General features: G+C 35.0%; 6 protein-coding genes across 6 annotated transcripts in view; 4 read left to right on the top strand and 2 right to left on the bottom strand.

Moving 5' to 3' along the window:
* Positions 1-2,397, bottom strand: part of LOC17897255 — a 4,738-nt gene extending 2,341 nt beyond the window's left edge. The window contains exons 1-4 of the mRNA XM_006303754.2: positions 2,012-2,397; positions 963-1,915; positions 275-872; positions 37-185 (exon numbers count right to left, since the gene is read on the bottom strand). Of these exons, the coding sequence (XP_006303816.2) occupies positions 37-185; positions 275-872; positions 963-1,915; positions 2,012-2,397 (2,086 nt within the window). The remainder of the gene's footprint in view (positions 1-36; positions 186-274; positions 873-962; positions 1,916-2,011) is intronic.
* Positions 2,398-4,688: 2,291 nt separating this feature from the next.
* Positions 4,689-7,262, bottom strand: LOC17898039. The gene is made up of 8 exons (XM_023788794.1): positions 7,122-7,262; positions 6,769-7,033; positions 6,574-6,670; positions 6,287-6,470; positions 5,680-5,870; positions 5,443-5,539; positions 5,135-5,347; positions 4,689-5,024 (listed from the first exon to the last, which is right to left on the bottom strand). Exons 1-8 carry the CDS (start codon positions 7,260-7,262, stop codon positions 4,689-4,691), a joined length of 1,524 nt encoding a protein of 507 aa, XP_023644562.1.
* A 3,118-nt stretch (positions 7,263-10,380) lies between these two features.
* On the top strand, positions 10,381-12,991 carry LOC17898839 (polyadenylate-binding protein-interacting protein 8). Its single transcript, XM_006303967.2, has 11 exons — positions 10,381-10,637; positions 10,740-11,048; positions 11,372-11,485; positions 11,578-11,622; positions 11,702-11,774; positions 11,873-11,985; positions 12,087-12,146; positions 12,227-12,274; positions 12,389-12,457; positions 12,539-12,600; positions 12,684-12,991. The coding sequence occupies exons 2-11, from the start codon at positions 10,743-10,745 to the stop codon at positions 12,742-12,744; spliced, it is 951 nt and encodes a 316-aa protein (XP_006304029.1). The 5' UTR covers positions 10,381-10,637; positions 10,740-10,742; the 3' UTR covers positions 12,745-12,991.
* Positions 12,992-13,334: 343 nt separating this feature from the next.
* Positions 13,335-15,960, top strand: LOC17898084 (translation initiation factor IF-2). Its single transcript, XM_006307171.2, has 4 exons — positions 13,335-14,564; positions 14,979-15,128; positions 15,222-15,407; positions 15,516-15,960. Exons 1-4 carry the CDS (start codon positions 13,404-13,406, stop codon positions 15,594-15,596), a joined length of 1,578 nt encoding a protein of 525 aa, XP_006307233.1. The 5' UTR covers positions 13,335-13,403; the 3' UTR covers positions 15,597-15,960.
* Positions 15,961-16,866: 906 nt separating this feature from the next.
* LOC111832459 (glycine-rich RNA-binding protein 3, mitochondrial) lies at positions 16,867-19,830 on the top strand. Its single transcript, XM_023788793.1, is given in 5 exon segments — positions 16,867-16,890; positions 17,341-17,406; positions 17,408-17,498; positions 17,548-17,645; positions 19,614-19,830. Coding segments are annotated over 5 exon segments (495 nt in total). The 3' UTR covers position 19,830.
* Positions 19,831-20,706: 876 nt separating this feature from the next.
* LOC111832458 (putative uncharacterized protein DDB_G0287183) lies at positions 20,707-21,321 on the top strand. Its single transcript, XM_023788792.1, has 2 exons — positions 20,707-20,965; positions 21,056-21,321. Exons 1-2 carry the CDS (start codon positions 20,833-20,835, stop codon positions 21,319-21,321), a joined length of 399 nt encoding a protein of 132 aa, XP_023644560.1. The 5' UTR covers positions 20,707-20,832.
* The last annotated feature ends 965 nt before the right edge of the window (positions 21,322-22,286 follow it).

The following is a 22,286-nucleotide window of genomic DNA, read 5'->3' as shown; positions in this document are numbered from 1 at the left end:
GCCAAGCCATAAACATAGAATCTTGGTTGGCAATACGGTCGAGGACATCGTCAATATGTGCTTCTGAATCAAAATACGCAGGTTGCTTCCCTTCGAGATGAAAAGATAATCTCTGAACTGGTGTAGATCTATGTTGCAAAGGAAACTTAAAAATCCTCCAAATTGCCTCTGATGCTGATACATATCTAAAAATTTGCCAAACAAATTCCAGTTATTCACATTAGACTCCGCACACAATCAAAAAGATTTGATGACTATAGTTTAAGATTATTACCTGCAATCGAACCAGTCTTTAATTTCGTTCTTTTTTTTCTCAGTTGGACTTGATTCCTGCCCTGTAGTTGCACTTGAATCACTTGTGGCCTGATTAGCGGGTTCAACTATAAATGTGACACGATCTGGTCCTTTGTTTATATACTTAAATAAGTATTTTATACTCCCATTCTGATTGCACCATTCAACGTTGATATGAGCCTGATATCGGAGTGAAAGCTTCTTATTGTATGGAACCACATACCTGTTGTCACATTTAAAGCCACCCTTCTCAACATAATCAGCTGTTTCCCTTCTTCTATAGATAGGGTAACCGTCACTTCCAACCTTAGTGATCTCTTGGAATTTTTTAGGATAATGCTTCGAGCATGATCCATCAACCATACACGGAGAATTAGGATTTGCTGCACCACATGGACCGTGTATCATAGAGTTTTTGATAACTTCATATAGTTCTGGTTCCTTTTCTTTATCTGGAATCTCAGCAGAAATCATCTTGTCGATGTCGTCTGCTGTTGGGAGCTTACTCTTAGCATCCATAAAGAGCAAAATGTGAGCATGTGGTAACCCTCTTTTCTGAAATTCAACGGTATACATAGCTGCAAAACATTTATGGAAAAACCACCCGAAAATTAGTCTTATTAGTTGAAATATTAGACGCTTACATTTAAATAAAAGAGATCACGTACATGCTACTGCCTTCCCAAGCATTTTCCTTTCTGTCAGGTCTCTCATTAGAGAGTCCAACTTTATCTTGAATATCCTAGCAACAATATCTGGTCTGTCCTCAGCTGTTAACCCTCGGGTTTGGCAATATCTCGTTATCTCTGGCCATTTAGGGTTACATGTGAATGTGATAAATAGGTCTGGGAATCCGTAATGCTTACAGATTGCCATTGCGTCATAGTAAATTTGAACCATATACCGAGGACCACCCGTGAAAGAAGTAGGAATCAGTAATTGGTTACCTTCTTCACCCAATGAGGTTGTTCCTGATTCAGCTGCTTTTTTGATGGAGTCAAAATTCTCACACCGAAGCTTTGACTGGTTAAATTTGATGTACGATAGCCGGTTTGATTCTATTGTGGTGTAAGCATCACACAAAAACTGCTGAAACAACCTCTTTGAACGCAAAAGTGTATGACACTCGTTTTCCCTCTCTTGTAACCGGAATGCAAACCATTGTCTCATGCTGATGCATTTCTTCTTATTCTTCCTTGTTTTTGCTGGAATATTGCATTTTTCTATCCCAGGTCTATAGCCATCTTCACCATAGCAGAAAATTAGAGGATATTGTAGTGCTAAGTAAGATATATGAATTTGGCTTATCCTCTGTAAATGACCAGTACTCTTTTCTTGGATAACTATGTCACGGTCAGGCATTTGTTTGATGAAATCTCCTGGAATTAAAGCAGCTACTTCTGATGAAGTAGGTATACTATATGTCCTTCCATCTACACCCTTGCGATCTGCGACAATACGCATGTGGAAAGGTTCATCATTGTTAGATTCAAACCTCTCTCTCGCGGACCTGAACGTCTGGACATAAGGATTATGGTCGTTAAGCATTTCTATCAGTGCTTCAATGACTTCCTTTTTTAGCTGTTTTCTGGCTGAAGTTGGTGCAACATTTTTACCCTTGCTACACAAAGTTTATACAATTATCAGATTAGTTAGTGAGATTACATGAGAATCTGTTATTGAGTTAAATATCGAAATGGTATAGTAGCTTTATTACCTGATGACCGTAGCTCGATTATCGACTTCGTTCTGAGTATCCACAATATAGAATTGAGAATATTTAGCATAATCTCCCGCTTCAGGCTTTAAACTACCAATCAAGTGATAGTTTCCTCCTTGCAAGCGAAATGCTGTAGGTCCTTTGCCTTTTGCTACAGATTTGTCAACTTTCCCCCCTAGTGATGTCATTGCAAAAATCATATTAAAGATTCGCAAATTATCTCTAAAATGTTTGCTGAGAGCATCATCACCACTTAGAAGCTTCTTTATTAACTCTGGAGACTCTTTAAGAAAGGGCAATTTAACTTGTCCTTGTCCACAACATAGTGTGAACGTTGGCTCCTCCTGGTTGCGTCTCTTGCGAATACGCTCATCATACCACATCAAAGCACCACAATGTTTACATTTGTATGTAGCATCTCCATGATCAAGATAAGCTGTGGAATCAAGTTAAAATTAGTATCTAATTTATCTAGATGGGTTATATATAGTATAACCCAGCACGTGTATGTCATAATGATAAAAATTTGTAAACCTTTTTGGTTTGAGTTGCTTGCAGCCGTGGTTGCATTTTTATTGAGTCTTGGTCTGCCTCTTTTTTTTTTAAGTGGAGCAGTTTCATTGCTGGCAGCTTTGTGTGTCGTTTTGTCCGCTATTTTACCAAGTAAGGCCATGAATCTGACATGGTCTTGTGCTGTAATACATTCTTGTGTTATAACCTTCTCTTGGACAGTATCAGAACCTCTGATTGCAATTTCAGGTTGAACTGAAATGTTAACTTCAGCCGTGTCATCTTCAGTTTCATATTCTGATTGACTAAGATAGTAATCTTGTTCGACCTCTGATTCACTTTCATTGAATATATTGTTGTCAATATCTTTGTAACTTTCCTCAGATTATGTGCTACTGTCATTGAGGTCATCTCTTAATCCTGGACCTATTTATTCAATACGTTTTACAAAATTAGCATGATTGTTAAGACATTTGTACTTAATTAGTATTAAAATTGAAGTGCATGAATCAAGTAAAATCTTACCTTGGCAATCAGTAGAGACAGATGCAGTTTCAAAAGCTTCAGACAGATTTTTCCTAGGCAACTTGTTAGCTTTGCTAAGGTTTACCCGTGTATTGACATTGGTAAGACACGATCTCCCCAAGCCTCTCCGATTTGCTGCAGATTGAATGACCATGTCTGTATGTTATATATTGAGCGGGCATGAAGTTTGTTTTAATACCACTTCTCAAATTAGTAAAACTCACCCTCACTTTCATTCAATACAGGTGTGTTGTATTTGGCAGACAGTGTAGCTATGGTATCAACGGGAGTAGCTTGGTGTTCTATATTGGTTATGTTTTGAAGCACAGGAGTGACAAAATTGTTGGTATTTAAGCTACCATGATTGTCGAATGAAGACGTGGATAAGTTTGAGCCTGAAACTGGGAAGTAAAAGATTGTTTTCAGTTTGAAATAAGCGTTTCATATACTAATCAATACTAACATGAGAACAGGAAAAAGTCAGGTGAAATTGTAAAAAACAATAACCTAGTGTGATGTGTGTTGCAGGAGATGGATGGTGAATAGAGGATTGTGTGACATCCAGCCGATTGTTGCTCCCACTTAGGTTGGTAATATCGCAAAGAACTCTATTCAAAGCATTTTTAAGTGTGACAGAACCAGTAGGTGTAGCCAATGTAGATGTTGTTGGTTGAGTATGATTAGTTGGAGGTTGTGTAAGTCTCGTTCTTTTAGCAGATTTGTGCTGAGACTCATCACTTGGTTTATTGTTTTTCTTATTTTCCTTCATCGTTGAGGTGGTCAGAAAGTTGCTCTCTAGAACATGTTATTTTAGTAGCAGGTCGTAATGACTATAGATTTGCAGTAGTTAATTTCTCCTTGATTTTAGATAGCAGAGACAATATTCTTCTTTGTTTTCTTTAAAATATCCATATAATTATATAACAAAGTGCTGGTTTTAAGGGATTCTCAGGCAATACAAATCAAAATAATATATCTTATATAAATGCTTACGGGATTTTGCTTTCAATTAGTATGCAGGAATGTTGTTATGTGGTGGTTGTGTCTAGCAGCATACGATGCTAGTGTTTGAAGGTATTGTCTGTTTGGCAAAGTTAATATGGAATCTGTTTGTCAAATTACATGCTTACTACTTTGTGCCTTTTAAAATCATGAAATCCATAAGTTCTGCATTTTTTAAAATATGAGGAAAGAAGCAGAAAACACGTACCTAGAGTGAGCTGATTTAAATTAATGTTGCATATGTAATTTAGTATTTTTCTCTTTAAATTTCAGATTCGAAGAAGAAGGATTACAATGAAGATATAGGCTATAGACATCGAGTAAAAAGGTAAAAATCATGGTTTCCTTTAATGTTTAAATATCTTTTTTTGGGTGATTATACATTTAGACACGTTAACCACTTTCAAAATATAAGAAGTGCTTAGAAGCTTAATACATCTCTAGTAATATATTATTGAAGTCAACAGAAAATAAGAATATGGAAACTTTATTAATAAACTTGAACATAAAATAGGAGTGTAGCTAAACTACACTTATTCAAACAAAGGAAATGAAAATGAGTTTGAAAGTTTAAAAAACAGATTGAAATAACCAAGGAAGGCTTTATTTGAAGCATACAATAGTGACTGCAGGACCCTTACTTCTTCTCAATCTTGACCTTCACTCCAACCATAGCTCTTGGTCCAGCATTGTCTGCTTTGTCAATAGTGGTTCCGATTGTTTCGCCCACATTTTTACCAAGGTCCGCTTTTGTCTCAATCACACCTTCAGTCTTTGATTCAACACTGCTCTTGTTCAGTTCTGCTTCATTTTTAAAATCAGGATTTACCTTTTCCAAGTCTATTGGTTCAATACACGACTTCTTAGAAGTAGATGCTTGGTCCACAGGTCCGTCCTTAGAACCATAAACACGCTTAGAAGAAGGAGTCATAGAATCTGGTGTTCCTTGAGTATTTTCCAACATGAGAATGCCCTACGAATTTCATAATTAGTATAAATAGAATGTATAACTAAACATTGGTTATTTTAATAAATTAACATTGAAGATATAGTTGTTGTAGTGAATAGTTATATGAATATAACCTTGTCTGCAGATTCAATGGAAGTTTCTCTGGACATTTCTGTAGAATACTCCAATAACTCTTCTGGTAGTACACCATGCTTCAACAGAGCCTTAGAAACCCTGTAGATATCTTTCCCATCCCATATATTTGCCCTCTCGATACACACCAGAAACAGAAAAGTTTTCCCAATAAGATTTTTAAGGGGATCTGGCAAATTGTCTGGATCCTCAATCTGAACATTAAAAATATCAGAATTGATTTGTAACACATTAGAGATAATACCACGTATCTATGACTTTTAGCGTAATATAGCTGGTAGTAGTTAACCTCATCAACAGAGCCGTCAAGAACAGATGGAGCAGACTGCCCTATTATCTCCGTGCAAATAGAGTCAAACAATAACAATTTCAGCTCCCCAGTGGTGTCCATGACATTAGCATAAAGCATAAACCTAGCACATAAACATGTAGATTATTGAATTAAAATTTTGTTCTGGAATAAACATGTCCCTAAAAATCTAGTATGATATGTTAATAATAGTAGACATATAGACAAATATACCGTGCTACGACATTTGTAACAACACTCTTGCAGGTATCACACCAGAATCTTGGTTTGACGCCTTTGTTATTAACTCCATGTACACCAGAATGGATGTGGTTAACTTTCTTATTGCATGACCTACAACTTATGTAGTACCAAGCCCAGTCTGTATCAATTCCATAGATTGTACAGAGTAGTCTAGCCCTGCCAACCTGTGAATTAATGAAGTTATCAAATATATACGAACTATTACAGAAAGAGTTAAAGTTAATATTATTTTACCTCTAGGGAATTCTTGATTTCCTCAATAGTTCTCCTGGGGACATCTTGGTAATCCTCATTGTTTACCACAACCAACTCCATTCTTGGACGCCTTTCTCGGGGGACCAATACCAAACCATCTGTAGGCAGCCTAATTGATGTTAAGTTAGTATGGTTAATTTTTTGCGGTTAAACATTGTAAATTGCAGAGTTATAAGGGGATGATAAATATAGTAGATAAGTTTAGAAAGTATACGATTCTCTGAATGAGTCGACTTCAGGGAAGGGGGAGTTGACAAACACTTGTGAAGTATCATAGGAATTTGTTACACTCCTAACACCTACAATATTAATTGGTTATGTAAACGTTATAGCATAAAGAGTAGCCGATCTTGTGAGTAGTATTTAGGTTAAACATCAAGTTACCCTTGTAAGCTTTAATTTTCATAAATCTGAGGATGACTATGACATTGCTTCCATCTGAATTTTCGCAAGCTCTATGTACCTGCTCAGCTAAGGTTCCCCACAAAGTACACGCCATCCTTTCATCACTGTTATCATCAATAATAATGCAAACTTTGAAGATACAAAGTCGGAGCATAATAATATATTGTTAGAATATAAAGAGTATGTAAATATATAAATAATGCTCACTTTTCGTCTCTTATTTCGAAATCGATTTTGCAGGTTGGTTTGTTGTTAGCCTCGAGGTTCTCAAGTTCTCCAATAGTTATTATCTGGCCAATTACATCTGCATCATGGAAGAGGTAAACTTGTGGGTTAAACATCGTTTGTTAATGTTTAACTAAGAGACTATATAAAAGTAGTGACATATAAATAGAAACTTACCAACCAACATATGTGGATTCAGTTCTCCACTTTGTATCTTCTGATACTTTGCCAACGACAGAAAGGAAGAATCTGATTTGGGGTCACAATGCATGACTACAGTCCCAGGGATGAAAGCCATCTTATAGAGATGGCTGGTTGGTCTGTATTGGCCGGTGGCATAGTTAAGACCGAAGTTTTCAATGAAAACCCAGTCATCAATGTGCAGCCTGTTCACATAAAGGTTCACCAAATCCTTCCTCACGCTAGCGTGTATCTTCTTACCCTATAAATGCAGTAAGTATTATTAAAATGACAGAGACGACCGATGCAACATGGAAGCATGATTTATTAGAAATTAGTAACTTCCTTACCAATTCATCAGAGAGTACCATCTCTAATGTTTCCCCTGTTTTTTGGGTGTAGTGACGCCATGAATGTAGCATCTTAACCTGAACTCGCCACGCCGTTTTGTATGGCCTAACATCCTTGAGGAAAGCAAATGACGCTGCCATTTCAATGAGTCGTGGTATTTTTGATTGTGAGAGTGATTTGGTTTTCTTTTCAAAGCGTCATATATATAGTAGAGCATAGAGTAGGTTTGGTTGTTAAGATCGTATTTGAAAGATGAATATAGGATTTTTATAAAAAGCGAAATCTGTGGAATATACGAATCAAAGTTGATTTGATTCTTTTGTTTTGATATTTTAAGTTTCTATAAATAAACAAAATCAGTTGAATCCGATAGCAATCTAGCTATATCTTCGGTGATATTTAATTGTGTTAGACATTTTGTCGATTTAAAATTGATTCTCCTAAATCATAGCAACACGGTTTATGGTTTAATCATTGCCGATTTTGTGGAGATATTGGTGTAACAAATCATGTTGGTTTTTGTTTTTTGGTAAATGTTTTCAGTCTAAATGAATTAAATGGCAATGGCATTGGTTGTAAATACTGTTCAAACCCAGGAATTATTTCAAAACATGTCCCAAAAATGTTAATATAGATGTATAACAACGGATCCATTCATTAAAATTAAATTTTAAATTTTCAAACTCTAAACTCTAAATTCTAAACATTAAACCCTACCCCCTAAATACTATACCCTAAATTACAAATAATCAAACCAAAACATAAGATTTAAAATTCCATACCATTGAACAATAATTTGATTTTAGTGGTATTTTTGGAAAGAAAACCAAAATGATGGTATTTTGAGGAATTCGTCTTCCTTATACAGTATTCTATTATCATGATGATAGATAAATATATTATTGCAGTTTCATAGTCGTCTTGATATTTTCTTATGAGTAGCAAATTTCAACTTCAACTCAATAATATCATCAGCCAAATAAATTCTAGATCATCAACCAAATAGTAGCACTTTTGAAATACTCACAGCTTTGTCCAAAATTTAATAGTTTCCCAACTTATATTTAATAATTTAAGGTAAGCAACACATTTTACATATGTAATTATAAATCTACTTGAGCTTCTTTTTTTTTTCCTTCAATATACTAGAACTTCTATTTACAAAAAATAGGTTGGTAAGGTTGAACTAATTCAAAAATTTTAATCCATACACTCAAAATCATAAACAATGGTGGAGTGGAGACAGACTTTTAATTCTCATATGTAAAAGCACTTGTATGTCTCATACTCAATAAAATTGGAAATTTGTATGCTAGATTAAGAAGCATGTAATTCACAAAATTAATAAGAGAACCATCAATAGCACGACTACATTTTAACCAGTGGAAATGTATTTGATTGGTAATTTATATGCATGTTAGAAAAGTAACAAATCGTTCTGATATAAGATTAAACAATGCAAACTTAATATCACAAATAAGAATAATGATAAACTGCTATATATTACTCTTTGGCTTCGAAATAGTGCTAACATATGACAATTGTTTATTTCCATTGAAAATTTGGATTTAAGTGACTTGTGTACAATATATTTTGTTATATGTTATAGAGATGTTATCTTGCAATTATAAATTTTGAGGAATATAACTAATATGGTTGTTTAGGATTTATAGAGGTAATTGCATTTATAATTGAGAAGAGCTTGATGGCGGATTCTAAACGGTCAACATCTAGTTTATAGAGGTAAAACACCAACAAAGTTATTAGTTCATCTGATTTGTAACATGCCCTAAGATGGATAACATATCTAGATAAAGCAATTACATGAGATGTTGCCTACATCTTAGGGCATGGGCATCGGTGGTTTCGTCCCCAAATTTTTTTTTTATTTTTAACTTTTTTTTTAAATTTTTTTGATTTTTAAAAAAATAAAACAATAGAAAGTAACCAATTGCGGGCCGCCACGTGTCAGTGGGACCCGCGATTAATGAAGGAAAGAAGCGCGGGACCGTCCCGTTTTAGTTAACGACCCTTCATTTTTTTTCGAAATTATTTTTATAAAAAAATACATAGGATTTAGCATAAGTATGCCGTTGCAGTCGCTCTTAGATAAATATAACATCACATCCTGCACCAGATTTGAGCCTCGCTTTAGCAACTAAACACTTCCCTAATTTGCATAAGTGTCATGGATCATTACTTGGTGTGCCTGGATTTATGGGCCACAACGTTCGGAAGAAAATGCAATAGAAATCTTTTAGCATCCTGTGTTAGTGAGAAATTTTGTAGTTACACTTGAAAAGAGAAATACTTTAAACTTGGTTTAAAAATTTTAATTTCTCTTTATAGGTGTTTTACAAAGACAAAACAAATTTTAAAAATTGGATTTGTGTGACTTTTGTACAATAGATTTATATATATTTACGCTGGTAGATAAATGAGATTTGATGCAATGTAAAAATTAAAATAATATTCGATATTTGTATTTTATACATTTTATCATCATACTTTAACCAGGATTTTATAGGACATCTAAAACAATTTCATAGACAAATTTAACTATATGGATAAGTCATAGTACATAGCACATTAATTTTTCAGATTTTTGGTTTGTATATATCTTTTCTGGCATATATCATTTCAACTTTTGTATTACAAAAAAAATCATATTGTTGCTTGGTTAGTGGTTACTGTTATTAGGGATATCCATACAAAAATAACTGAAAACCAAATTTTAAGAGAAACAAAATAAAATAGAATAACAATATAGAATAAAAAGCTAATAATAAAGTGAAACTGGAATCCACTATCTATGTATATGATGTTTCGGGGCCGAAGAATCTCACCAATAGTTAAAAAAAGAAGAAAGAAAAATCTCAACAAATCCAATTTATTTATGGACTTATTAGGCCAATTGCAATTATGGAGAAAATATAAAGTTCATAAAAAAACATTCATATTTTTGTTGATTATGTTACGTAACACATTTCAATGCAGTCCATATGAAAAAGACAAAGACACTATCCATAATACTAAATTCTTTTTTTTTTTAAACACACTTACAAAAAAATCTTTATAATAAAATGGAATAATGTTTCTTAAAGAGAGGAGCATAAATAAATACAGAATCAACTCTTTCTTTATTTTATTCTTGTTCCATTTTGACGATATTATTATTATTATTAGAAAAAAAATATTAAAATTTCTTTGTCCGGAAAAATAGAGAAAGCAGTCTGGTCTGGTGAGAGAGTTTGCGTCATATTTGATTGAGTTTAGAAAAGGCCAAACAAGAAACCAAAACCCATCATTCCTTCTTCTCCTTCTTCTTCCTCATCGCCACCGTCTGAAGCCACCGAATCAGACTTTTTGATTCACGACTACGATCAAGCATTGTCTTCTTCCGTTCGAATTCTGAAAATGGGTGTTCAATAAAACTCGCATTTCTTGATTAATCTCATCAAAATTTCCCATCTTTCTATTCCAAAATAAATTCGACTCAAGGAGGAGAAGATAAAGTTCGCAACTGTTACTTTCCTCTGTTTCTTGTTTTATGGTTGAATTGTGATCTTTCTTTGTTGTTATATATATATTTGTTTATTTGGAATTTTCTGATCTAGTTAATGGCTGCGATCACTGAGATGCCCACTGATTCAAATGAGGTCATCACCGACGATGGTGGTGACGGAATTGAGAAGAGCTTGATGGCGGATTCTAAACGGGAAACCGAATCGGACCTCAAACACAAATCCAAACCGGAATATGATCAGATGAAGAAGCTTGTGGCCATGCTCAAGAAACTCAATCCTCAAGCTAAGGAATTTTTCCCTTCTTACAAGAAGAATCTCTCTTCTGAGGGTTTTGAGGTCGCTAAGAAGCCATCTGGTGAAGACAACAACAACAACAAAAAGGATGGCATTAACCGGAGGGTACACTTTTTTTGTTCTGTTTCTCATTAATGTTTTGATTGAAAAGTTTGGATTTTTTTGGTTATTGTTGAATTGTTGTTGAAACTGTTAATGGTTTAGGTTGCCTTCATATGATTATCAGATGTTGTTTCTCAATTGAGTTCTTTAAGCTGGAAAGTCTCTAGCTTGAAGGTTCAGACAGAGAATTTTGCTTATGATCTTGTTTTGTTTGATTTGGTTGCCCTTAAGTTACATTGTCAAGTTTTGAAATTGTTCTATGATCTTTTAACATTTCATCAATTAAAATTTGGTTGACTCTCTGTTTTTTGTTTTGTTGATTACAGAGAAGAAACAACTTTAACCAAGGGAGGAGAGTGAGGTTACCTGGAAGAGCGTCTAAGGCTCAGAGGGAAGATAGTATTAGAAGAACAGTGTATGTCTCTGACATTGATCAGAGTGTAAGTTACTTAAAGCCTCTCCTTCTTCAGGTTTCAGAAAAATAGTTCAATGTTGCATTCATTATTTATCTATATATTTTCTTTTCAATTAGGTGACTGAGGAAGTCCTTGCTGGCTTGTTCAGCAACTGTGGACAAGTGAGTTGAACTCCTTTAATTTATTGCCGGATGTTATCTTATGTTGTTGAAGTCGTAACATAGCATTCTTCTTCTGAAGGTTGTTGATTGTCGAATCTGTGGAGATCCACATTCAGTTCTTCGCTTTGCATTTGTTGAGTTTTCTGATGACCGTAAGTTCAAGCTATTGGACTATTTATAATCTTCTTTACCAAACATTTCTCGTGTCAAATTTGACTTACATGAGTACGATTTTCTTTGAAAAAAACAGAAGGTGCACGAGCAGCTTTAAGTCTCGGTGGAACAATGATTGGATTTTACCCAGTTAGAGTCTTACCTTCAAAAACGGCTATTCTTCCAGTGAATCCTACATTTCTCCCCAGGGTAACTAGAGCTTCAAAAACTGCTATCAATTTTGATTCTAGTATACAGTTTTAGTACTAAAAATTTGTGGTTTCCACTATTTCTTTTGGTGGTTTATCCAGTCAGAAGATGAAAGAGAGATGTGCTCAAGGACCATCTACTGCACAAATGTCGACAAGAATGTAAATACCGTCTCCCAGTTTATGTTTATTATGCATTCATGTACTTGTTCCCAGTTTGAAGATATTCTTATAAACTGCAGGCCACTGAAGATGATGTCAAATCCTTCTTTCAGTCTGCATGCGGTGAGGTTAGTCTTGACTCTTGAGTCCGAAAATTACTATTTTCTTTTCTCTGAAACAAAATAATATCAAATTTGTGAAGCAATAATAACGCTCAAGTTCTTTACTTCGTCTATATACAGGTTACTCGCATAAGGCTTCTTGGTGACCAAATGCATTCTACTCGCATAGCTTTTGTTGAATTTGCCATGGTAAGCTCTTCAGATTCTGTAAAGACTCAGCTTTTGTGTCTTACTGAACAACTGAATATATGTTTGTTTTTGGGATGATAGGCAGAGAGTGCAGTTGGGGCGCTAAACTGCAGCGGAATAGTCTTAGGATCTCAGCCGATAAGGTACAACATGGTTCTCTTTTTGTAATAAACCTTTCATTGAATAGGCATTTTTTGTTTGATATGAAATATTTTGAATTCTTCAGGGTAAGCCCTTCAAAGACACCAGTGAGATCGCGAATCACTCGATCACCATCGCCAAACTAGGAGAAAACAGAAGCCAAGAATAGGCTTTGCTGATGAAGGAGAGTGATGCTACATTGAGTTATTTTTTTTTAATGTTTCAGTCGTCTTGATGATTCTAGAGCAGTTAATTTCCAGTTATGTAGTGTCTGGAAAGACACAGCAACCATGAACATGCTTCTTGAATTTCGAGTTCTTGTTCTGAGTTCTTAGACCTATTGAGTCATATCATCTTTCTCTTAAAGGAGTTTTTTTGGAACAATGTCTCTAATTATGTGGGGTTTTTGGATCGATGTAGAAGTATAATTTATTTTCGTCGGGTATAAAAACTTGGGGACCAAGTTGCAAAAGAAAATTTGGATCATTTTTGGTGAGTCTAATTCGTTTGTCACCTCTCGTTATAGGCGAATATGAATCATGTTTTGGATTAAGAGGAGGCTGTACTCCTGTTATGTGTTAAGCCTAATCACTAACTATTTGGGTTTTTGGTTCAATTGAAAAGTATAGTTCCTTTTCCGTCGGATATATAATCTCCAGGGACGAAAAGCACAAATATGGGATCACCTGAAACGGCGTCGTGGAAGAAAACCCCCATTTTCCGATTAAACACAGTAGTAACTCAAAACCCTCAAATCTTCGATCGCCATTGTTACAAAAATTCTTGAATTCGAAGAGATCTCTAGATGAGAGGTGCTATAGGAAGAAGGTTCTCAAACCCTAATGGCTTCACCATTGCATCTATAGTCAAGCAAACTCCATTTCTCACCCAATCCACATTTCATTTCTCCTCTTCCTCCGACTCCGCCGGCCGTGGTCGTGGACGTGGTTCCGATGGAGGGTTTCCCGCCGCTGGAAGGGGACAATTCGGTGTGAATCGTGAATCGGAAAAAGCTAGCGAACCGGTGGTTCCTGGACGTGAATCGTCATCCGCCGGAGGTTATGGTCACGGTCGTGGTCGTCCGATCCAATCTGATTCGATTTCTCCTGCGTTTTCTTCGTTTGTTAGACCTGATTCTTCTAGTGTTGGCCGTGGAAGAGGATCTGTTGGATCAGACTCCGTTTCACCTTTCGCTGCTGAACCTTCTCGCCATTCGCCCCCGCCACCGCCGCCACCGCAGCAACAACAGTCACAATCGCAGCAACAGCGTTCACAACCACAGCAGCAGCCGCGTTCACAACCGCAGCCCAATGATGAATCTCAGGGAAGTCCTGTATTTGTGAAGCTGCAGGAGATGAAGGACGTAACTTCGTCGCCGCCAGCACCAGAGTCTAAATCTGGTCAAACTGATCTACCTGATAATGTATTCAATGCATTAGGAAGTGAAATTCCACACTCAAGTGGAGCAGGTAGAGGGAAGCCTCTTGTGGAATCTGCTCCAATCCAACGAGAAGAAAACCGTCACATTCGACGTCCTCCGCCTCCACCACAGCAGCAGCGTTCACAACCGCAGCAGAAGCGGGCTCAAACGCCTAGGGATGAAACTCCCAGGCCACGATTGAGTGCGGAAGAAGCTGGAAGAAGAGCAAGGAGCGAGCTTTCACGCGGTGAAGCTGAAGGAAGCGGTGTGAGGGGAAGAGGAGGGAGAGGAAGAGGAAGAGGAGCAAGAGGGAGAGGCAGAGGAAGAGGTGGTGAAGGATGGAGAGATGATAAGAAAGAAGAAGAAGGTGAACAAGAGGCTATGAGTGTATTTGCTGGAGATTCAGCTGATGGAGAGAAGTTTGCTAATAAAATGGGACCTGAATTGATGAAAACATTGGCAGAAGGTTTTGAGGAAGTATGCGAGAAGGCATTGCCTTCTACTACTCACGATGCCATTATAGATGCCTATGACACCAATCTGATGGTAAAAGTTTCTTTGTTTTGTTTTTTCTATGATACGTCTAGAAAAGTATACAACTTTCTGCTGAGTATGGTGACCATGGAACTTCAAATATTATTAGGAACATTGAATTCTCGAGAAGCAATAGTATTTATATTGATTCATACTTTATAATGTGGTAGAATTGGTTGTGGTGGCCTTGACGTTTAGAAGTTTTTTTGACTTAATATGCACATTTTACAAAAGCAGGCCACCGATTCGTCTTGTAGGAATCTCAGATTTTTTACAGCCTCTTGAAGTTTTTGTTCTTTTATTGTGATACTGGTCTTTCAGCTGAAGGACCGATGGAAAAAAGTGCTCTTTTGTTGTTTGGCTTTGCATTCAAATCTATATAATTGGCTCTTAGTTTTCTATGTCTCTCTCATTTTCGCTTTGCAGATTGAGTGTGAACCAGAATATATTATGCCGGACTTTGGATCAAACCCTGACATTGATGAGAAGCCTCCAATGTCTCTACGGGAGTGCCTTGAGAAGGTGAAGCCTTTCATAGTGGCTTACGAGGGAATCAAGGATCAAGAAGAATGGGAGGTAATACTGTTGAATTTGTGACTTCTGCTTTTTCTAATCCATGCAATTTTTTATTTTTGTCTGAATCACACTTGAATTTCTCCCTTTTTGCAGGAAGCAATTAATGAAGCCATGGCACAAGCTCCCCTTATGAAAGAGATTGTTGATCACTACAGTGGTCCTGATCGAGTAACTGCTAAGAAACAGAACGAGGAACTTGATAGAATTGCTACAACATTACCCAAAAGTGCACCTGATTCCGTAAAACGATTTGCAGATCGTGCAGCTCTTACTCTTAAGGTTCGGTTTCTTTAGCCAAATCCTAAACCCTTCATCTAACATCACTCTCTTTTATCGAATATTTCTACAGATGTATTGATGTCTTTTGTGAAACTTTTGGCGATGCAGAGTAATCCTGGTTGGGGATTTGACAAGAAATACCAGTTTATGGACAAACTCGTATTGGAAGTGTCACAAAGCTACAAATAGATAACTCAGATTTCAAACGTTTTTAAAGCGTCATTGCCGGTTGAGTTTATATAGATCGTATTCTAGATCTTGCCTCTACTTAAAACGGTACCCATTTCTTTTGAACAACTACTCCAAATTTGGGCGTTAGCTTTTTTCGTCATACGCTATGAGGGTTCCCATAATAACGGCATTGTTCTTTCGATCTTTGTTACTCAAGAGATTGTATTGTATCCTTTTTCTTCAATGGGTTATAAACAGGTTTAAGCCTGATTTGGATTTGTGTAATTGAAAAGAGAATGATTCTTGACTGTTTTGGGGTTCTAGTGTCTAAGACATGCCTTATTAGAGAAGCAAAAGATAGAGAGCGTAGTATGTTTGTTCATTGAATTTCTTTTGTTCGAACAATTGCGTAGAGACAGATACGGTCACTTGCTATAATTGCAGACCGCTGCTTTAACGTTTAACCGTAAGCCACGATCTCGCCAAAACCCTTGAGAAATAAACTTCTGTGAAACGTAAGAGGTAATAAAAAGTTTAGTTGTTACAATTATTATAGAACGATTCTCTCAAGTATGTACAATTGTTAATATGTTATGATCAATAGTTTACTCAAACATTGTAAATGATCTTTTGTTTAAACTCTCACTATCACATGCATCTCTTACACTTGGAGCGCGTTGAGAGAAATTGTTGGCCAATATTTTCGCTAGTGGTAGACTTATTGGACCTCCAATAATGAATATTTGTTTGTTATCCGAGTATAGAACTCTACACATCTATTATCTCTATATGATTTTAGGAGTCTCAAAGCTTTTACCGGAGTTAGATTAAAATCAACAAAGTTCTGGTACCCCCTACTAAATGCTCATTAAGTAATCCTTCAGTATGTCACATGCATCTTCTACATTCATCTTTTAACTCTAGTAAGCTCTATAATACAGATACATATTAAAAATTAAAAAATGATTAAATGATATATTTTATCTCTTTTTTGGGCATTAGCTTTTTCGTCATACGATTTCAGGGCTAATTACCGTAGTAAAAACGGCATGCATTGTTCGTTCGATCTTTGTTACTCAAGAGATTGTATTTGACTTTGTATTGTATCCTTTACTCTTAATATGTTATAAAGGGTTTAATCCTATCTTTGACAATCTATATAATCTAAAAAAGAATGACTCTTGGCTGTTTTTAGGGTTCCAATGTCTATAATACATGCCTTCAGCTTCATAGAGAAGGTAGAAAAATCAGTGTTCGTTTGGTTACTTGCGATAATTGCAGTCTGCAGATGGTAGTGCGGTCTAACGACACGGTCTGAAAGTGTGTGCTTTCTTTTCCTTTCCTTTTTCCTACTTACTACAAGACAAGCATTGCATGCGTGGTCCTAGTTCTATCAATTACCACATAATGTTTATCTGATTATATATAGACATAAATATTCGTACTATTAACACAATTGTAGCTTTAACTAAATATATTATATATGGGATTACTATAGTCAAACGAGAGTTTATTCATTTCTCAAACATTTTTGCTTAGGTATGTAGATTTGAATGGATCTGCTATGTATTTTGAAGAAATAACGGCCACATTCGTTAGCATTTTGTCGAAATTTCTTCTGCAACTTCTTGTATATATTGTTTAAAGACAAATAGGTTATAATATGTCGTAATTAAGCTTTATATATTCAAAGTCAACGGCGATTTTAGAGATATCTACATATAAAAGAACATTTAATCATACATGTATATATGATCGATAGTCCTTTTTCATAAAACAAGGAAAAAAAAACATAGAAGCTGAGACTGAGTTTTACTATACGATCTTGATCGATGGTTCGTATGTTTTGCGGTTTCCTCAGCCGGAAGAAGAAAAAGCCTTCGTCATCTTCGTCTTCACCGTCGCAAGATATTAAAAAGGGTAAAACCAAAGAGAAAGATGGAGGTCTTCGTGTGATGACGTCAAGTAGTAAGACAAGAACTAGCAGGGCTTTTAGCCGTGGCCAAGGCTGCCTTTGTGGTGATGGTGCCGGCTGTGGAGGTTGCGGCGGTTGTGGAGGTTAAAACTATATTATATCGCTGTGTAATTAATAATGGTTTCTTTATTCGTGTGATCTTAACTTTTTTTGTATACGTGTATATAAGGTTTTGTTATGTGTGATCATCCTTTGTGAGTGAATGTATATAGATGCTCTACTGTATGATGAATCATGTCAGTTAAAAGTAATTTTGTAATTGTTAAATTTATGGTTTACAATTGGTTAAAATACACCCTCGCTAAATATTATACGCTCCAAGATAAACTTTCAGTAATATAATACGTCAACATTTTCATCAAAACTATGTGAATAAATTATATTTTTTTTTTCTTTTGAAAATGTGTATATGTAATCCACTAACGGTAAGTATATATGACATTTTAAAAGTATACTGAAACTCTTCCCAAATATTTACGAACACATTTAAAATTCAATTCTCTTTGACTCTGTTGATTTTAGCCGTTTCTGGCTTACATCGGAAAATTTGACTATTTTTTCTGGTTATATTTCAAATTTTTGAAGTATCATCACTAGCATATTTAGTAATTAACTTAACTATGAGTAATTTTTTTCTTGCCAATACGTTGTACAATGATTTTACGGTAGAGTATAGCATACATGTTTCAACGGTTATCAACTTATATATCATGTATATCTGTCATGAAATTTTGGATATTAGATGCAAAAGTTAATAATGCCTCTCCTTTTTATTTATTTGACCTAGATTTTTAGAAATAGAATGTTTCCAACATTTCCAGGATGCATGACTGAGGTGTTATGGACTGGGTATATATAAGTCGATCACGCTTTCTATGATTCTTAATTTGACGGGAAAAGCTTGCTTTGTCTTCGTACAAGCTGAATAATCTAATTTCACTATGATATTCAATTCAAAAAATTAAATAATGTGTATTATATATATCAAGTGTAGTAGACATGACATATATGAGTATATGACATATCTAATGATATTATTTAAATCCATAAATCTAAAAGTCATATTTCCATGGAATTTCAGTTATTCAGATATATCAGTTGGTTCTTAATTATTTTAGATTTAGCCTTATAATATATACATTTTATTCTTTCTTGAAAAGTTTAATCAACAAGAGTTATTCCATTTATTTGCTAGTAGCTAGTTTGAAATTCCACTGCAAATACGTGTGTATTCGTACGTCAGAATGTGTTTTGTGATCTGTCAATGAGCCTTTCAACATAGAACACACATATATATATATATATATATATATATAGGTTAGTGTAGTAAGTTTGTTTATGAAAGTTAAAGGTAATATAGGGGTATTTACTTAAAGAGGAATTCTTCAAAATACCATCATTTTGGTTTTTTTCCAAAAATACTATTAATAACAAATTATTGTTCAATGTTATGGAATTTTAAATCTTTGGTTTGGGTTGATTATTTTACAATTTAAAGTATAGTATTTAGGGGGTAGGATTTAATGTTTGGAATTTAGAATTTGTAGTTTAAAAATTAAAAATTTAATTTTAGTTTTGTGGTATATTTGTCTTTCAAATAAAAATGTTGGTATTTTAGAGATTTGCCCGGTTTTAGAATGTTTTCAAGATGTCCACCGCATGAGCATATGGAATTGTGTATTGACTGCGTAATTAAGTAACCGAGCTTTCTATTCTCCGTAATTTCACGGTAAAGGTTGCTTCGACTATTCAATTCTATTGCTAGGATCTCAATTAGATTTGACTGTATCATATCTACATTGTTTTTTTTGAAAAGTTAAATCAACAAGAACGGTTCCATTAATCATGTGCTAGTAGATTGAAACTTTCGACTGCAATTACTTGTACAATATATTACTATACGTCAGAAAAATAAATCATGTTGTAAGCTTATCTTTAAAGTCAATGTAAGACCTATCTATATATATGAATAGACAATATCTCATAATTAGCATCATTACATTTTCAGAAGAATTTAGAGAGACAAAATAAGTATCATTGCCATTATAACCCTTTATTACTACTAGGCCATCGCGATGGGTATTCTCTTGTGTAACATGTGCCACAAGGAGGAGGAGTCGACGTCGTCTCCCGCGGGAACAAAAGATGGAGGTCTTGTTGTCATGTCGTCTTCGGAAAAAAGTAAGACCAAAGGCTGTTGTTGCGGCGGAGGGGGTTGTGGCGGCCGTGGCGGTGGTTGTGGTGGAGGTGGTGGGTGTGGAGGTGGCGGCGGTTAGAATTTAGGGGGTTCGATCTGTATATGTGTAAGTAACTATATATAATGATTGTGCGTGTGATCTACTATATGATGCGATTGCTATGAACAAACTACATCTTTTAACTTTTAACAGTACTACTCTTGTGTTAATTAACTATAATTACTTCACGCCACGGCGTGCTAAAAATGTAAGAACATGAATAAAAGTATATATATATTCCTTCTATATTTGTAAAGAATTTTTAAATATAAATACAATTCTTACATACAATAAAACATATTTAAATGACCAAACATGCTCTTTTAAGTCATTTATATTTAACATAAATATATGTAACATACATGCATGATAACAAAAAACAAGTTATATTTTTGAAACCGTCATATGAAGTTACATTACTTATAAATCTACAAAACCTAAACTTTTGTGATATGGCATGGGATATAATAAGTACGCACGTAATAATATCCCAAAATTTACATTATTACAGAACCATGCATTTTTTTTCAAATTATGAATGTTATGATCAACTCATTATCTCTAACTAAAGCCTAAAAAATAAGGAAAAATTAAAATTCACTATGCATTATGTAATGGATCTCGTATACTTTCGAACGCGTGGAAGCAAATCGCGGCCAAAGATTCTCTTGTGGTCGACTTAATGGACCATTAATAATGCATATTTGTATGTTTTCAGGATACAGACTCTTTAACTTTAAATCTACAGTTTAGTAGGACTCTAAGACCATCCTCAATGGTAGGATGTTAGGTGTATCTTAGATGAATTAGGGATTTAATTTAAATCAAAAAGTTACTTAAAATCTAAGATATGGTATCTTATATAAGATACACAACAACAGTGTTAATTCACCCACATTCTTAAATGCTCGCTAATTATCTCATACATCTTCGTCTTTATATATTTGAACTCTTCTAACTTCTTCTATAGATATAATCACAAACTTTTTGTCATACTAGTACAATCGTACATCTCTACGGTTTTGTGGTAGCGGTTCATACAATGTTTTCCTATTGCGACGACAAGAAGAAACAACTTCAGCCAGCGGAGCTGCCCCAACCATCTCAATGGCAGCGGCAAAGTGTTAGTGCTCCTACGTATCACCCTCAGCCACAGAGTATCAATGTTGAAACTGGTACCATGGATGAGTTTTTTATTTTATTTTTTAATGATATATTATTATGGTTTTGAATATTTGATGATAGATTTTTTTTTCTTTCTGAAGATCACTTGCGGGTTAAAAGCGAGACTGTTGTGAAACCTGTTGTTCCGGTCAAGCCACATGCCGTAGTCCAGGCGCCTAAGACTAAGGCTTTGGTGAAGAAGACCCACAGTAAGAGAGACGATGGAGCTTTATTTACTGCGGCTTCTACTTCAACATTTGTTGGCGGTTGTGGCGGCAACGGTGACAGCAGTTGCGGTGGTGGCGGTGGCTGTGGCGGTGGTGGTGGTGGTGGAGGAGGAGGTGGTGGTTGCGGCGGGGGATCTTAAAAATGAAAGTTGTGTCTTAGTTAATAGCGTTATGAAATACCAAGTGCTAATAGCTCAATTGGTAAAGATCTCTGGCAGAAGCTTAGAGGTCGCCGGTTCGAGTAGCGCTTGGGACGAAACCATATAACATGTTTTGGTTTCGGACCTGAAGGAATGTATGGACTTTGGCCCAGAACCTCCTTGATTATTCAAAAAAAAAAAGAATAGCGTTATGAAATTTCCTTAAATTCTCAATGTAATGTGGATCCATGCATGGACTTTCTGATGTCCCGAAATAATGCATTGTAGGCAAGCACCTTCATATATATATTAATCTATATTTTCAAAAAATCATCATGCAATTTCACAAATTTTTCAACTGATATCTTTTCAAGAAAAAGTTGACAGCGGTGGTTGTGAAAAAGTTTTATATATATTAGTTATAAACTTATAATGTGATGATCATATTTGATAGTTCATATAGACCAAATAATTATATGTGTTTTATTTATTTATGCAAAACAAATATAATGACCTATATATAGACCAAATCATAGAGCTTAATTAATAATTCGAATTCTTGCATTGTATGTTAATATAAAACACAACCTAGCTAGTTCTTACATAATATTTGTAATTGATATCTTCAATATCCTATATGTTATGTTTACGACTGATCATTTTAATATATATATACAAATGTTAATATTTAAACATATAGAATACAAAAATACACAGATCGATGAGATATAATAGCTAGCATGGAATGTTTTATACAGTTTCAGCAACTTGGTTGTCCACACACAACTTTTCTTCCGGACTAAGAGAGACCAAACAGGCTTAATCATTTTCTTTTGTTTATTTCTCCACTGTTTCAACTGGCTTAATCTTTTATTTTTTATTTTTTATGATTTTGTCAAAAGGACCATGTCAAAAGAGGAAATATATATATAGATGAGTAAAAATTCAAGTAAAGACTTATAGAA

This window comes from Capsella rubella, unplaced genomic scaffold, assembly GCF_000375325.1.
Source record: "Capsella rubella cultivar Monte Gargano unplaced genomic scaffold, Caprub1_0 scaffold_1, whole genome shotgun sequence".
In the NCBI taxonomy this organism is placed as follows: domain Eukaryota; kingdom Viridiplantae; phylum Streptophyta; class Magnoliopsida; order Brassicales; family Brassicaceae; genus Capsella; species Capsella rubella.
Note: the sequence above shows the minus strand (reverse complement) of the source record. Positions and strands in the feature narration are given on the sequence as shown.

Bases quoted from the DNA above. Each gene is read 5' to 3' on its own strand.
- LOC17898039 (XM_023788794.1), bottom strand. From the start codon at position 7,262: ATGGCAGCGTCATTTGCTTTCCTCAAGGATGTTAGGCCATACAAAACG. The intron at 5,540-5,679 runs ACGGTATATTTG...TAATGTCATGGA, and splicing joins GTTGTTACAAATGTCGTAGC to CACCACTGGGGAGCTGAAAT. The intron at 5,348-5,442 runs GTTAACTACTAC...TTTAATGTTCAG, and splicing joins TTGACGGCTCTGTTGATGAG to ATTGAGGATCCAGACAATTT.
- LOC17898839 (XM_006303967.2), top strand. From the start codon at position 10,743: ATGGCTGCGATCACTGAGATGCCCACTGATTCAAATGAGGTCATCACC. The intron at 12,147-12,226 runs GTAAATACCGTC...TATAAACTGCAG, and splicing joins GCACAAATGTCGACAAGAAT to GCCACTGAAGATGATGTCAA. The intron at 12,458-12,538 runs GTAAGCTCTTCA...TTGGGATGATAG, and splicing joins CTTTTGTTGAATTTGCCATG to GCAGAGAGTGCAGTTGGGGC.
- LOC17898084 (XM_006307171.2), top strand. From the start codon at position 13,404: ATGAGAGGTGCTATAGGAAGAAGGTTCTCAAACCCTAATGGCTTCACC. The intron at 14,565-14,978 runs GTAAAAGTTTCT...TTCGCTTTGCAG, and splicing joins CCTATGACACCAATCTGATG to ATTGAGTGTGAACCAGAATA. The intron at 15,129-15,221 runs GTAATACTGTTG...CCCTTTTTGCAG, and splicing joins AGGATCAAGAAGAATGGGAG to GAAGCAATTAATGAAGCCAT.
- LOC111832458 (XM_023788792.1), top strand. From the start codon at position 20,833: ATGTTTTCCTATTGCGACGACAAGAAGAAACAACTTCAGCCAGCGGAG. The intron at 20,966-21,055 runs GTACCATGGATG...TTCTTTCTGAAG, and splicing joins GAGTATCAATGTTGAAACTG to ATCACTTGCGGGTTAAAAGC.